Below are 15,647 nucleotides of genomic sequence, written 5' to 3' on the forward strand. Positions count from 1 at the left end.
ATTCTAAAAAAGGAACTTACATTTTGTAAGAATTATGACACATGGATTTTTTACTAAACAGCCAACATTATATTAAGTTAATATATATTTTAGAGGGAGATTTTGTTGCATTAAGTAATAAATCTTGCACAGTTTTTGACAATTATTGTAAAAGGTTTACAAAAGTTAAATATTTATAAAAGCAATAACTAAGCCTGAAGAAAGAATGTTCGTTCTGTAATATTTTTTCATTTGCACCAAAATTCATTGCAGATGGGGATAGTTTAAATGCATTACTGTATGTAATATGATTCTTCACTTTGTTTCTCTCTCTAAATCATTCGTTATTAGGAAGTACAGTTCCATCAATAATCCAAACTCATGGACCATCGTCTGTAAAAACTTATACTGAAGCATTAGAAGACGGCATTGTTGAGGTGAACCTTGGAACGATTAAGGTGATAGGACAAGAAAGAGCGGGTAAAACCTGCCTCATAAATTCCTGCCTTGGTAAAAAGTAAGCAAATATATAATTATTAAGTATAATAAATGAAAATGGAAAAAAATAGCAATAATCATGTTCTATATCCATTAGAAAGTATCACTGTGACCTAAAATAATAATAATGGCGTTGGCGATAACGATGATGATAACAAGAGCTCTCAATAATGGTCACATATTCACCCGGCACTACAGCAACTCCTTTTCTATAACATAAATCTCCAAAAAATATGTTCCAAAGAGATAAAAAGTAATAGAAAATAAGATTAATAGTAAAATTTGACGACAACCATGATGGATTTATATAGCTCAAATAAACAAGGTCTCTGTGTAATAGGTGAGAAGACAACAAAGAAATGGGAAAAGGCTGAGTAAATAAACAAAAAAAATACAAACAAAAAAATGCCAAGCTACCACCGAAACCAAAGCATGGAGGTCATATCGTCACCGCCAACCGGAGATCTGTGTTTGTGTACTCCAATATTATCATCATGGATCTGTTTTTGCCTTAAAGCATAGCGTTTCTGCAAATATTGTTCCAAGTATATTAGGTATTTTGCCAGAGACAGCAGATCTTCAATACTTTCTAGATCCAACTGTTGGTCCAGTTAGCTTTGCTTAATCTTGATTTCTTTCTGGTATCAGGTGCCTCTTAACCAGGACAAAATAGAAACTCAGTGCCCACGTAGGCCTAGAATGTCCTACTTTTTACTATCAAAATGATTGAATTTACCCTTACTAGGGAACCCAATGTAAGGGAAATCAGCTTTAGGGTTACGGAAGTTGAGTCTGAGAAAGAGGCAAGGGTGAAAATGTTTAACAAATATACAAATTAGTATGGAAAGAATAAAATAATATAAACAGAATATATTTATAAGTTTAAGACTTATTGATAAGCCTGTTTTTTTTTTGTTTTTGCTTAAAATTATGAATCAGTGTTTAATCTTTGACATTACATGATGTAATGATGAATAAAGAATATGTCTTCAGCAAATAAAAATATTCTGAGAATCTACAAGAAATCAACATTTATCAATCACATACTGCAGATTTAACCAAGATGAAGAAATTACAGATGGAATAGCAACCACTAAGATTATAACCAGGACAACCAATAAAACTGACGTATGGAGTGAAAATCTTACTAACGTTGGTAAGAAAACAAATCACAATAAGTAAATACTTATTTCCAATAATGTTCAATAAACATAATTATGATTATCGGTGTTGCCAATAAAATTCCTATTATAATTATAAAAATCGTAGTCATTAGTACTATAAATTAAAAAATATCAATAAAATTTAAAGTAGGAATAATATAAATTGTAAAAATAAAAATAATATTATTATTACAATTGTTGAGGTTATTCTTTTTAGAATTTTAAAATAATACAAATTAAAATTTATGATTTTTTTTTAGAGCTGATACCAGAACAATTAAAATAATAAATGTTTTAGTTGAATTATTATTATTTAACTGTGATGTGCTTGATGGTGTGTTCTGAGATTTATTTCAAAGACAATATATCTTAATTTTTAATGAAGTAAAACAAAATAATTAAAAAGTTTAGTGATATTAAATAAATGGGAAAGAACATAACCAAAATGCCTTCTCAATAGGTAATGCTACTGAAAGCTATGAGAGGTCAATGGCAGAGACAGTTTTTATGAAAACAGTAGACAACTATGGCTCTGTTGGAGAAATGTTTTTTGATTATAGTAAATCTATTAAAGAAGCATCATCAGAAAAAGGAAAAACTATACATGAGACACCAAATGAAAACGTGAGTATGGCTATAATATATTATCGATACTGCTGTTTCTATATACAAACATTACGTTAGACCATGGAGGTGTTATTGAGAAGGAGATCACTCGGCAACAGATCCCTTATATTGATATATTTTATTGTTGAGCACTTCTCAAAACCAAGCAGAGTTGTGTTTTATATGTATGTAAATGTAGCAATTGTGCAATATACCAAATTGATTTGTCATATCTTTGAATTAAGATTTACTTATTAGACACTTCTTATGCTCAGTACCCCAGAAATAAAGCTTGCCTACAGTGGGTTACCTTTTTCACAACAATGTATTTTCATTTAAAATTTATAATTTATTGTGTTTATATATATATATATATGTGTGTGTGTATGTGTGTGTGTGTATGTGTATATATGCATATCTACACTTTTGCTTTATGCCTTTTATTACTATATATATATATATATATGTACAGTATGTATGTATGTATGTATGTATGTGTGTGTGTGTGTGTGTGTGTGTGCGCGTGCGTGCGTGCGTGCGTGCATGTGTGTGAAATAAATAGATACTTGTACTACTTGAAATAAACAATGAAAAATAACTAGGCATATGTTACAAATACACCATGTTACATTTTATTCCATTTTGTATGTTTCGTTTTTGTAGCTGCAGGTTACCAGTGTAATCACAAACACAGGTAGGTATTAATACATCCTGGCATTGTGAAAATTTCACTTTAATAACCATAGGCCTAGGTTGTTTATGGTGAACTCTACTACATTTTCTTAATAGGGCTGTTCCTTATATAACAGCCGACTATTATAATGACACTGTCTAGAACATTTGTTTAAGTGGTGGTTTAGTATATTTTTCAGTAGTAACTTTGAATTTGCTGGTTTTATTGTCTTATCGGTCAATATTACTGTCTTTCAAATATAAAAACACAATCGTCTCTTGGTATCACTAAAACTGCAAAGAAACAAATATAAAGTGGAATTGATAAACTTGAAGGTTCATGAACCTGTAGAACGTTTGTAACAGTGACACTTAGCAGTGTGTAAATAAGGTATTAAAGTAATCTCGGGTAACTGTTTCTGTAATCTAATGTCTACATATATACATATATATAAATCACAACAGGCTTACTTTTTAAGCCAATTCATTGACAGATTTACAACTGAATGAAGGACCACCAAAAACCGAATCTTTGCCATTGTCAATTCGTGAAAAGATTGTCGAATGTGTTGGTGAAGGAATGTATTACAAAAAAGAATTGGTAAAATGGCATAGGATCAGCAAGGACACATTTAACATCTGGGATTATGGGGGCCAGGTAATCTACCATGGAATTCATCGGGTAAGTCTTCTTTAAACCATTCATTTGTTGCGATTATAAGAATACCGATTGCGGTACGTGCTCATAAGTAAATGAGCAAGCACACTAACTCACTCTTTTGATCAATTGCCTACACTTATATATAGTTATTTTTTATATTGAGAATTGAAGGCTAATAAACTTGTGTGAACTTTAAGTGATACATACCACAGATGCTCAGTGACATTACCATAGTTTCATTTGAATGCAATGCCATAGCATATACCATTATTTTAAATAGATCTTCATGACATCAATGGCAGTTTACATCGTCGTGTTTAACCTTAACGTCAATCTGGATGACAAGGCCGTTGTAATGGATTCATCAGGGGTAAATTTAATATTATTAAAAATATATTTCATTGACTACATGTTTTTTAAAAGGACATTATATATAACCAATTTTCCGATATCAACACGTTTATATTTTATTTATAGCACTGTTTTACTATTACGTCATAGGACATATTGCTGTATAAAGTATTGTAGTGTATTTATAGACATTAACAAATATCAGTTTTAAAATGTGTTATCATTATTGTCACATTTACATTATCATTCTCATATTTATATTATTATTATCATCATTATTTAAATTATTATTATCCTCGTCATCAATATTATTTTATCTTCATTATAATTTCCATTATTTTTATACCATTATTATCATTGTTATTGTTATTTATTGTTATTGAAAATGTTTAATATAAAAAATAATTCTCAACCAATATTATACTATGAAATCATTTTTTTTATTTGTTTTCCTTTCAAGCAAAAGCGCACTCACCACCTGACAAACCTTGAGTTCATATTATATTGGATTTTGTCAGCGTACATTCACAGTCGTGAGTTAAAAGTTGACCTGAAGCTACAGATTGCATTACCAGCTATTGTCCTCGTGGGTACCCACCGAGACTCCCTTGGATCCACTGAACAGGAAAGGATAAGCAAGGTTAATACTTATTGAAAGAAAACAAGTGGTGCTTTGTAACAATAAAGTATAGGATTGGATATGAAAACCATAATGAAAGTTCCGTAATCTTTTTTTTTAACGTGTTACATTGCTATGTTTCATTATGACTTTCCCTGTTATTCTTGACATTTGCTTGGCTAAAAATCAGAAAAGGGGCCATTTTTGCTACAACGTAACGCTTTAAAAAAGTCAACGACACTTTCATTATGGCCATGAAGACCAACCCTATAGCTACGGCGCTTTTATTGTTACAGACATGGCCAGCGGAAGCGGGGGTGGGGGGGGGAAAAGTATATAATGCCTGGAGATTTTTGTATGATCGGAAATGCAAAAAAAGGAGGGAAGAAGGAGGAGAAGGATGGGAAAGAGAATGTTTATCATCAGTACCCAACCGAGTTACATTTTCTCGCAATTCACATTGGCGGATCTGGGGGAGGGGGTCATGGGTCCTGACCCCTCCCTTGGGCAACAAAAAAAGGGGAAAAAGAAAAGAATTCTAGACCTACCTTTTCAGGATCCGTGAGCTGTGTTTTGTTTTTTTGGTTTTTTTTTTTTGGTTTTTTTTTGCAATTAGAAAATTAGAATTTTGAAGTACATAAAATTCATTAAAACACACTTCAAATGTCGGGAAAGTTCATTTTCCGCCATCTAGGACTCAAAATTTTCTCGGGGGAGAACCCCCGGACCACCGGACCACCCTTTCTTTTTGGGATTTATCGATTCATGGAAAAAAGAATACGCATGCAACTACTCATTTGTTTATGTATGTATACACACATAAAATAAAAAATGAGAAAAATTTACCTGACCTTTTCCAAGAGGGGAAAACCTTGAATTTTGAAGAACTTTAAAAGTCATTAAAAGACATTTCAGAAGTCAGGAAAGCTCATCTCCCGCCATCTAGAAATCGAAATTTTTTCGGGGGAACCCGGACCCCCTTTATCTTTGGAGTTCATTGATTAATTGAATCATTTTCAAGGGTGGTGGGGAGGAACCTTGAATTTTTAAGAATTTAAAAGTCATTAAAAGACACCACAGAAGTCGGGAAAGCTCATTTCCCGCCACCTAGGAATTAAAATTTCCTCGGGGTAGAACCATAGAACCTCCCCCCCCCCCTTTTTTTTGGGGGGGATTTATCAATTCATGGAAAAACTACGTATGCAACTTATTCAATCTTTTTTTATGTATGTATACACACATAAGGCCTATTTACTGTAATAACAATGGGAAAAAATTATCTGACTGTTTTCAAGAGTGGAAAACCTTGAATTTTGAAGAACTTAATTACTTTTAAGTTCTTCAAAATTCAAATTGTTCCCCTCTTGAAATTTATTATAATTATAATAATTATTATTATAATTGATTTCCTGACTTCTGAAGTATTTTTTAATGACTTTAATTTAAAAGACACCTCAGAAGTCGGGAAAGCTCATTTTCCGCCTTCTAGGAATCAAAATTTTCCCCGGACCCCCTTGCATTTTGAGATTTATCGATTCATGGAAAAAAAATCGTATGCAACTACTCAATTTTGTGTGTATGTAAGGCCTATCTACTGTAATAACAATGGGAAAAATTACCTGACCGTGTTTAAGAGGGGAAAACCTTGAATTTTGAAGAACTTAAATTGAAGTCGATAAAAGATACTTCAGAAGTCGGGAAAGCTGATTGCCCACCATTTAGTAATTTACATTTTCCCGGGAAGAACCTTAACCTTCCTTTTCTCTTTGGGTTCATTGATTCATTATAATAATTTTCAAAGGGGAAACCTTGAATTTTGAAGAACTTAATAAAAGTAATTAAAAGACACCTCAGAAGTCGGGAAAACTTATATCCCGCGTTCTTGGAATTAAAATTTTCCCGGGGGACCCTCCTTTCTTTTTGGGATTCATCTCATGGAAAAAAAATCGTATACAACTACTCAATTTTTTAAATTTTTTTTTATGTATGTATACACACATAAGGCCTATGTACTGTAATAACAATAGGAAAAAATTACCTGACCGTTTTCAAGAGGGGAAAATCTTGAATTTTGAAGAACTTAAAAGTAATTAAGACACCTCAGAAGTCGGAACAGCTCATTTCCCGCCATCTAGGAATCAAAATTTTCCAGGGGGAGAACCCCCGGACCACCCTTTTCTTTGGAGCTTATCGATTCATGGAAAAAAGAATACATATGCAACTACTCATTTTTTTAAATGTATGTATACACATATAACAGGCCTATTTACTCTGTAATGAGAAAGTTTACCTTACCATTTTCATGAGGGGGAAAACCTTGAATTTTGAAGAACAAAGTCATTAGATACCTAGCTCAAAAGTCGAGAAAGGTCATTTCCCGCCATCTAGAAATCAAAATTTTTCCGGGGGAGGAATGTTGACCCCACCACCTAGATTTGATTCCAGATCTGCATGATTTTAGGGAGTTTTGATCAATTCCGACGAAATGCGAAATTAGAATTAAAAACACAAAAATTTTTCGCTCGCTTCGTGCGCATTTTTTAGGGTTAAAGCTTGTGCTTGCCCTCCTTTGCCTTCTAAGTTATTTAAAAACATAACAGTCCCAAACTTGAGAAAGAAAATTTAAGATAGATCGTTTTACCTAAAAGAAGGGCCTCAATGTGTAATGATGGTGAAAGAATAGGCCTATGATTGTAATAAATAAAACCACAATGAAAATGCTTATATTTAGTTTCAAACACACGTGTGGCCTGTATTAATAATAAAATAAGCCCTGTGTCGTATTGTTTTCTATATATATGGGGGGGGGGGGATCACACCAAGTCATAAATTACTAACCGGGAAAATTATTACCTTTGTCCCCCTGACCCAAGACCCCTGTTACGCGCCTGCTTATAAGTGGGGCCCCCCACTTTGAAAAACGTTCTGCCGGCCCTGACAAAGTGCTGCTTATTTACAAGCCTATGGCACTTTTGACTTTTATTTCTGGCTTCTAAAATTCGAAAAGGCAGCGTTTTAGCTAAAGCGTAATGTGTTTAAAAAGCTAGAGTCTCTATCATTATGGATGTGATGGCTGACTATACCTTTGACAATACACGGTTAAGAAAATGGATAAATTATTTTTTACTGTACTTTTTTTCTTACCAAATTATATGACCAGGTAAAGGAAGCGTTCGACAAAATAGAAAAGGCGCTGATGGGTAAACCATACGAAAAGCATGTGTACACAGAATACTTTGACATCGAAAATAATCGTTCAGAAGTAGATGGCAATATTGCTAAGCTGAAGAAAGTGCTTGATCATCTCATGACAGCATTGGACAAGCCCATTCCGTTGAAATGGATGCGCTTCCGTAGCGAAATTCATAAGTTAAAGGATACAACAGTAGTCTGTCCTTTGAAAAAGGTAAATTTTTCCAGTATTAAATATTTTGTTGTACAGTATTTGTTTTACAGTAATTACTGTTAAATATTTGTGGTCAGTAATTATCATAAAATTTAGCCTATATTAAAATATTTTTGTCTTTCTTACAATATTTTTGAAAATTATTTAGTAGTTAAGTGGAGTGATAAGAAATCCCCCCCCCCCCAAAAAAAGTGCTAAAAAATCAACACTTCCGCTTTTGTCGACGTTATAAACGATGAATGTTTAAAAAAGCACTCGTACACACTTACTGTGATATTTTCAATAAAATCAAAAGTTTCATCAGCATTTTGGAATTCTCCGAAATGGTACATCAAGAGTTAGCATAAATTAGAAATAATGTTACTGCATAAATTGACAAAGTACTGCTAAAACTGCAGCAGTGTTGAAAGTTTTGAGTTCGTTAATTAAAGAGTAATTCATCTTTTTACACCATATTCAAATGTAGAAACAAATATTTCTCATTACAACAAAACATTAATCAACTCATAGCCTCATTCAAGTATTAATTGTTACTTAAGGTGAAAGAATTGGCTGCCAAGTTTGGAATAAACGAGGAAAATCAACAAAGTGTCCTATTGAACTTCTTGTATGACCTTGGCGAAATCATATACATGCCTGACAACAAGGTTTTACAAGAGTACGTGGTATTGAATCCAATGCATTTTGTTGAAATGGTTACAACAGTCATAACTGTGAAACAACCCAACTTGGAGGTAAGAATAAACTTATCCCTTGTATTGGTTTTTTTTTTGCATGACTAATAAACCTCTCCACTCCATAGCCTTAACTGTGAAACCTTGACTTAGAAGTACTGGGATGGTGTCCGGCGAGGGTTAGGTTAATCCTTGTTAAGTGTAGGTTTCAAATTCAAAATGCTGTTAAAATTTTAGCCCCCATAGTTTGTTAAAATAATCATTTAAGTGATTTTTACCTCTATTTTGTAATCATGACCCCGAAACATTGACTCCGAAATACCGGGTTGGTGTCTGGCGGGTATAGTTTTTACCATATTATATTTAGGTCAATGTAGTTGAGCCCAACCTTAAAATTTCTTGCCCCGAAACCTTGACTCAGAAATACTGTTTTGGTGTCCGGCGAGGGATGGTTTTTTTGTAGTTAAGCCAAACCATGTAATTCCTTGCCCCGAAACCCTTGTACTCAGAAATACCGTCTGGGAATAGTTTCCACCCTAGTTTAGGGTTTATGTAAAGTGCCTAGAGGGATATGAGATGCTATACAAATACTTTATTATTATTATTATTATTAATGAGACTAGTTTATAAAGCCTCACATTATTTTCCTTTATTTAAGACCTTTCCGAATATCAGTCACCTTCTTTAAAATGGTATGAAAATCATATATTTTGTTTAGTCTGAAATAATAAAAAAAAATCATAATGTTCTTTCTATGTTATTTCAGTCAGCCCTGTATAAAGACCTCTACAGAAAACTTAACGAGGGTATATTAGAGGAGCCGTTGTTCAAGAAGCTTTTGGAAGATCGTGGTGTTGATTCTGTCTCTTATACACATCTAGATGTGTATAAGAGACAGGTATCATAGTTATTGTTATTTATTAATAATTCTGTCCATAGGGACCATATACCAGAATTTAAGTAACTTAATTAACCAATCAAAAGCAAGAAACCGGTAAAATTGACCAAACAAGACAAACAAGGTGTGACATATTATTAATGAATTAACAGCATACCTTAAAACAAAATCAGTCTTGATGAAGTATGAACACACTGTTAATATGAATAAATAAATAAACCTGATGTTAATGGCTAGTTCAACAATGCAAGTTCTTTGGATGCTTTTTATCCAGCATTTAAACATGGTTTATAGCGCCTAATAGCCAAATTTTTTTAGTTATGAATACATACTGTGGGTGAAACTGAAGAGAGCAACAATGCAGTCGGGTAGAATTTATTACAAGTTCAGCAATATTTCATGATTGGTTGCTTTTTATTATGAATATAATATCGCTTTCATTAAAATGTGTTATATATTTTTTGATAGGCAGCCAAACCAGGAAACCGTTCTTTCTTTGTCCCACTTCGACTGGCACTTGAACCATCGTCCGATGACCATAGACGGGTCAACAATTATGGTGAGCGCGCTATAAGCATATACCATGACTTCTGTGGATACCTTCCGGACGAGTTGTTTCCACAGCTGGTTACAGAGTTTATCGACAGGTTTCAAGACGAAGAAGGAAATGAACAACCAAAGCTGGCACGTGATCATGCAGAACTTTACTTCGATCAACATCATCGTGTAATAATGTCTGCAATTACTTTTGGACTAAACCGACTGCTGAGGGTAATACATGTTTTTTGTATTAATTTTGTAAAATTCTATTACACTATATTACTCCATATTTGATATTGGTAAATACTCTTATGTATTTCTAATATTGCTAGTTTTATTACGTTTATTTCCATTTGTCGTTTCTTTATTACACTTTAAGCAGATCACTTCAATGGGACAAACTAGCTCTCAATAATTGTGTTTAATGATCCATGACAGTTGACTCTCTTAGTGTTGTTGCTTTTTTTTGTACCTAATTCTAATATGTGTCTGATGTTTCTGATCTTTTAAATGTTTTCGTTTAAGCCAGTTCACTGTCAAGGAACCTGTTTTATTTTTTTGTGTTATTGACTTTATTATACGTTAAAAGACTATATAATAAATGAAATGGTTTCCCTTCAGACAACTATTCTTAGAAGGAAGCGAGATGACGGAGCACAGGAAGACCTTGAACCATTACCAGAAGCCTGTAAAACGGTATGTTGTAATTCCTCTAAAAATAATGATAGTAACCTTTTGTGTGATTATTAAGTCGCTTAGCCTAATAGTCTTATTTGGTATTTGGTTTAACCCTGTCAAACCTTCTTACAACCTACTATATTGACAGCATGATCTATGTCTCATCAAAAATGAGTTAAACAATATAACGAGTGTTTCAAAGAAGCAGGGTTTTTTTTTTAATTTTTTGTAGGTTTTGGAGTTCCTTGAGGAGTCATTCGAGGTCTCCCAACAGGGTGGCAGGAGGGGGTTTCAATTCCAACGATGTATACCTTGCAGCATTTGCAGCAAGAATTCACCAAAGAAACACATACAATGGCTGGGGAATTTTGAAAAGGAATGCCTTCCATGCAAAGACGAAGCAATGAGTGTCGTATGCTATAAACGACTATTTGCAGGTAAGATTTGAAAAATCGTTCTTGATTGTAAGGGTTGCTTATAATTCATGATGAATTGTAATTCGGCAGATGCATGACTAAAATGACATACTTTCATTATTATTTAATTTGTTAAGGAATGCGACTAATAATAATTGTAGCATAAGTACTTCTTTTTAAATCCCATTCAAACAAAGTTATTAAACTAAAATTAATTTTAAAGATATAAAAAATATAAGTATGTGATTTTTATGATTAATTAGGAATTTATTGATGGTTTTACAGGTACTGTGGATTCAGGTGAACAACTCTCAGAAGACATGTCACATACTGAAGGTATGGCATTAATATTGATATTTTGAAATATAATTACAAAATTGTAGAATTTTTAAAAATATTTCTGATATTTGTACAGGGGCGAATCCAGCATGGGCCACGGGAGCCGGTGCCACCTCCCCATGTCAATCCTGTCAAAAAATAAGAAAAGATGAAGAACAAATTGTTAAGTTAATAAAGGGCGGAAAGAGGGGGGAAAGGCATTTTACCCATAAATTCAGTGGTTGATCCAGCAATGGGTGGAAGGAGAGCTTGATATGATTGATATATATATATATGATTTCATAAATCTGGATGTTAAAATCGCCAAACGACGAAGGCCTATAATGGAGTTTTTTTTTCCATTATTACGGAATGTAGTACCCTGCTAGAAGAGCTATCCCATGCTCCATGCAATGAGAGAGAGCAGCTTAGCTCAGTCGGCTAATTTGGTGGTAGCCACTGTGTGTGCGCTGAACCGTGGAGATCTCTAGGTCCCTGGTTCAATTCCCATCGCTGCCTCTCCTTGTGTTTCAGCTGGAGGGCTGAAGTACAAGTTACAATAGCACACCGTCTTTTGGATGAGACATTTAGGCCGTTGGTCCTGTGTGCATTTATGGCCCATGTGCACGTTAAAGAACACGGTACACTCTTCGGAAAAGAGTAGGGGATTGCCTCCAGGTGTACTGCCCAATCACCACCAGAGGGACCCCACTAGAAATGAGTCTTCTTCTAGACTTTCGTGGGCTATCCTTGGTGTCTACATTAAATCCAATGCTTAGTTTACATAACACTTTCGTGCTGCGGGCCATAGCGCAACCAACCATTAGTGTCTCCTTCGGTGCCCCTACCCGTAGGGTCTCTGCTTTATAGCATCCTGAATCTATAAAGGGGTTTGCTGATTCATAACAGCATAACTTGTCTCTGATATCGGCTGTAGGACATGAGTGGGAGGGGAGGGGGGGTGAGGTGCCCATCCTGGCAGGAACCCCTACATTTGTCAATTTATTTTTTATTTTTCATTTGGATAAAATATTAAAAATTTAAGTTTGAATGAGTGCCAATACTGTGCATCTAGAGGTGACATAATCATAATTTTCTTTGCGACTCCGAGAGCATAAATATCTATAAGTAATTGATTAGACCCTTTTCGGATGCCCGTGAGGGGAGGGGTGTCAAGGGAGTGGTAGCTTAGCTCCCTTTGAGAGGAAGTCAATACTTTTTTATTTTGTGTAAATTTGTAATCAAATTTAGGTATGAGATTGCCATTTCCGGCCATCTAGAGGTGTTATAATCATAATTTTTTTTTTTTTTTGCCTGAGCCCCGATCTGTCAAAACCCATCCCTGGGCCCCCTCTATATTGAGAACCTGGATTTGCCACTGGACTACCTATTGGGCCACCCATCAGAAAATTTCTGGATCCGCCCTGTTGTAGTTTGTATCCTTTTATTGTTTATATTGGTATAATTGTTTTTGTATTGTTTACCAATGATTTCAGCGTGCAAGCTGCTTCTTTTGGTCTGTCTTGGTACTACAAAAAAAAAAAAAAAAATACATAAATAAATATTATACATTATCAAAGAATAGTTGTTGCCATAATATTTTGAATGTAGTTCATAAAAAATAACCATAATACTATCTTACTAATTTCATTGCAGGTTCTGAATTAGAGAAGTGGGATTTTAGAGGGATGCTAGTGCGTGTCTCAAAGGACATCGGTGACGATCTGAATGAATGGAAAGTAGCCCTCAGCGACCATATTTATACTGGTGCTTTAGAGAAAGCAAAAACAGCAATTGCGCTCTTTGAAGTTTTGATTGACAGGGCAATAATGAAGGATGGTGATATAAGGATCCTACTAGAGACCATTAAGATGACAGATTCACTTCATTTGAGGAAACACATTCCGAAATGTCAACCTCTTGACAATATGAAGATCACTCAGTTCTCAAAATTTAGGCAGTCTGTGATGACATTTGGAAAAGAACTTCGTGACGATGACATTAGGAAGCTTGTCTTCTATTACAGGCTTCGTCGTCAGTACAGTGATGGATGGTCACTGATAATGGACTTGCAACAAGAACTAATACTGGCGGATACCGATAAGTCGTTACATGATTTCAAAGCTAAATTAAATCCTGAGAGCATAAATAGCTATAAATAATTGATTAGACCCTTTCGGATGCTCGTGAGGGGAGTGGTGTCAAGGGAGCTTAGCTCCCTTTGAGAGAAAGTCAATACTTTTGTATTTTGTGTAAATTTATTATCAAATTTAGGTATGAGATTGCCATTTCCAGCCATCTAGAAGTGTTATAATCATAAAAAAATTTTTTTTTTGCCTCAGCCCTGATCTGTCAAAACCAATCCCTGGGCCCCCTCTAAATTGAGAACATGGATCTGCCACTGGACTACCTATTGGTCCCCCATCAGAAAATTTCTGGATCTGCCCCTGTTGTAGTTTTTATTCTTTTATTATTCATATTGGTTTAATTGTTTTTGCATTGTTTACCAAATATTTGAGTCTGCAAGCTGCTTCTTCTGGTCTTCATTTATAATACACCAAAAAAAAAATTAAAATAAATATTATATTTTATCAAAGAATAATTGTTGCCATAATATTTTGAATATAGTTCATAAAAAATAACCATAGTACTATCTTACTAATTTCATTGCAGGTTCTGAATTAGAGAAGTGGGATTTTAGAGGGATGCTAGTGCGTGTCTCAAAGGACATCGGTGACGATCTGAACAAATGGAAAGTAGCCCTCAGCAATCATATTAATACTGGTGCTTTAGAGAAAGCGGCAACAGCACTTTCACTCTTTGAAGTCTTGATTGACAGGGCAATTATGAAGGATGGTGATATAAGGATCCTACTAGAGACCATTAAGATGACAGATTCACTTCATTTGAGGAAACACATTCCGAAATGTCAACCTCTTGACAATATGAAGATCACTCAGTTCTCAAAATTTAGGCAGTCTGTGATGACATTTGGAAAAGAACTTTGTGACGATGACATTACGAACCTTGTCTTCTATTACGGGCTTCGTCGTCAGTACAGTGATGGATGGTCACTGATAATGGACTTGCAACAAGAACTAATACTGGCGGATACTGATAAGTCGTTACATGATTTCAAAGCTAAATTAAATCATATGGGGCTAGAAAGACTTAGCAATTGTCTAAACCGCTAGACTAAAAAACAACAATCATGCTTAGAAAATGCATCAAAACGTAGAACAATATCGGATATCATTTTATTGTCAAGTGCAGTCGGTTATCGAGAGTCCGGATGTCCTCTGTTGTTTCTGTTACTAATGCATACTTTGATATTGTTTGCTTTAATACAATATTCCGTATACAACTTTCCATACATACGAGTCGTTATTTATATGCAAGTTAATGAAATGATTATGTAAAATGAAAAATAAATTTACCAAGTTATAAGAATATACAGTACAAGTAAATACAAGTACAAATTACCTAGACATGCCAACCACTCCGATTTATTTTAAGCAAAACTCCACACTCCGATTTAGGGTCGAAAATGTCCACTTTTTACGCATTTTGGCCAGCTGAAATTTCCGAATAAAAATGATAATCCTATGATTTAGATAAGAAAAAGACCACTTAATTTCCTCCTGAAAACAGCGCACAACTGTATACGAAATAGTAGCCTAATTCCTGCTCTACAGTCTACTGATTTCGAAAATACCCAATTCATTGACCAAATCGCTGTCAGAGTTGCACTAGGCTACTGTATACGAACAATTAATTCGCACCGATCCACAGTCTACTGATTTTGAAAAAAACAAATTTCATTGGCCAAATTGATGTCAGAGTGGCACTGCACTCTGAACTGTATAGTTCTTCATAGTGTACTGATTTTGTAACAACAACAGACTAGTAAAGCACGATTTCAAAAATGAGTCCAATGAGAGCGATATGGAGGTAGGCCTAGGCAGTACCGAAAAACGAGTAGTAGTGTTGAGCTTCCTCCAAAAAAGAAGCTAAAACACACGCAAACATGCAAGTTAACAACGGAAAGTATCCTGTCAGTTTGAAATCAATACTACTGTAGGTGATGCCTACGGTACGCTCGTTGTGATTGGTGTGTTGTTGATTTTCTGCCTAGAGCCTAGTCTTGCACGGCAGTATTGCTGTTGTG

General features: G+C 34.4%; 2 protein-coding genes across 2 annotated transcripts; both read left to right on the forward strand.

Annotated features, from left to right (window-relative positions):
* Window positions 1-330: 330 nt before the first annotated feature.
* On the forward strand, window positions 331-9,821 carry LOC117108820 (probable serine/threonine-protein kinase pats1; the record flags this gene model as incomplete). Its single annotated transcript, XM_033250965.1, has 11 exons — window positions 331-496; window positions 1,530-1,633; window positions 2,101-2,264; window positions 2,910-2,940; window positions 3,413-3,600; window positions 3,860-3,949; window positions 4,391-4,570; window positions 7,710-7,955; window positions 8,495-8,689; window positions 9,396-9,491; window positions 9,765-9,821. Coding segments are annotated over 11 exons (1,517 nt in total), but the record flags the coding sequence as incomplete, so codon positions are not given.
* On the forward strand, window positions 9,574-14,673 carry LOC117108821. Its single transcript, XM_033250966.1, has 6 exons — window positions 9,574-10,298; window positions 10,689-10,763; window positions 10,978-11,182; window positions 11,447-11,497; window positions 13,136-13,621; window positions 14,153-14,673. The coding sequence occupies exons 1-6, from the start codon at window positions 10,260-10,262 to the stop codon at window positions 14,671-14,673; spliced, it is 1,377 nt and encodes a 458-aa protein (XP_033106857.1). The 5' UTR covers window positions 9,574-10,259.
* The last annotated feature ends 974 nt before the right edge of the window (window positions 14,674-15,647 follow it).

This window comes from Anneissia japonica, unplaced genomic scaffold (genome assembly GCF_011630105.1).
Source record: "Anneissia japonica isolate Jap-2015-1 unplaced genomic scaffold, ASM1163010v1 scaffold5666_len17223_cov103, whole genome shotgun sequence".
Taxonomy (NCBI): domain Eukaryota; kingdom Metazoa; phylum Echinodermata; class Crinoidea; order Comatulida; family Comatulidae; genus Anneissia; species Anneissia japonica.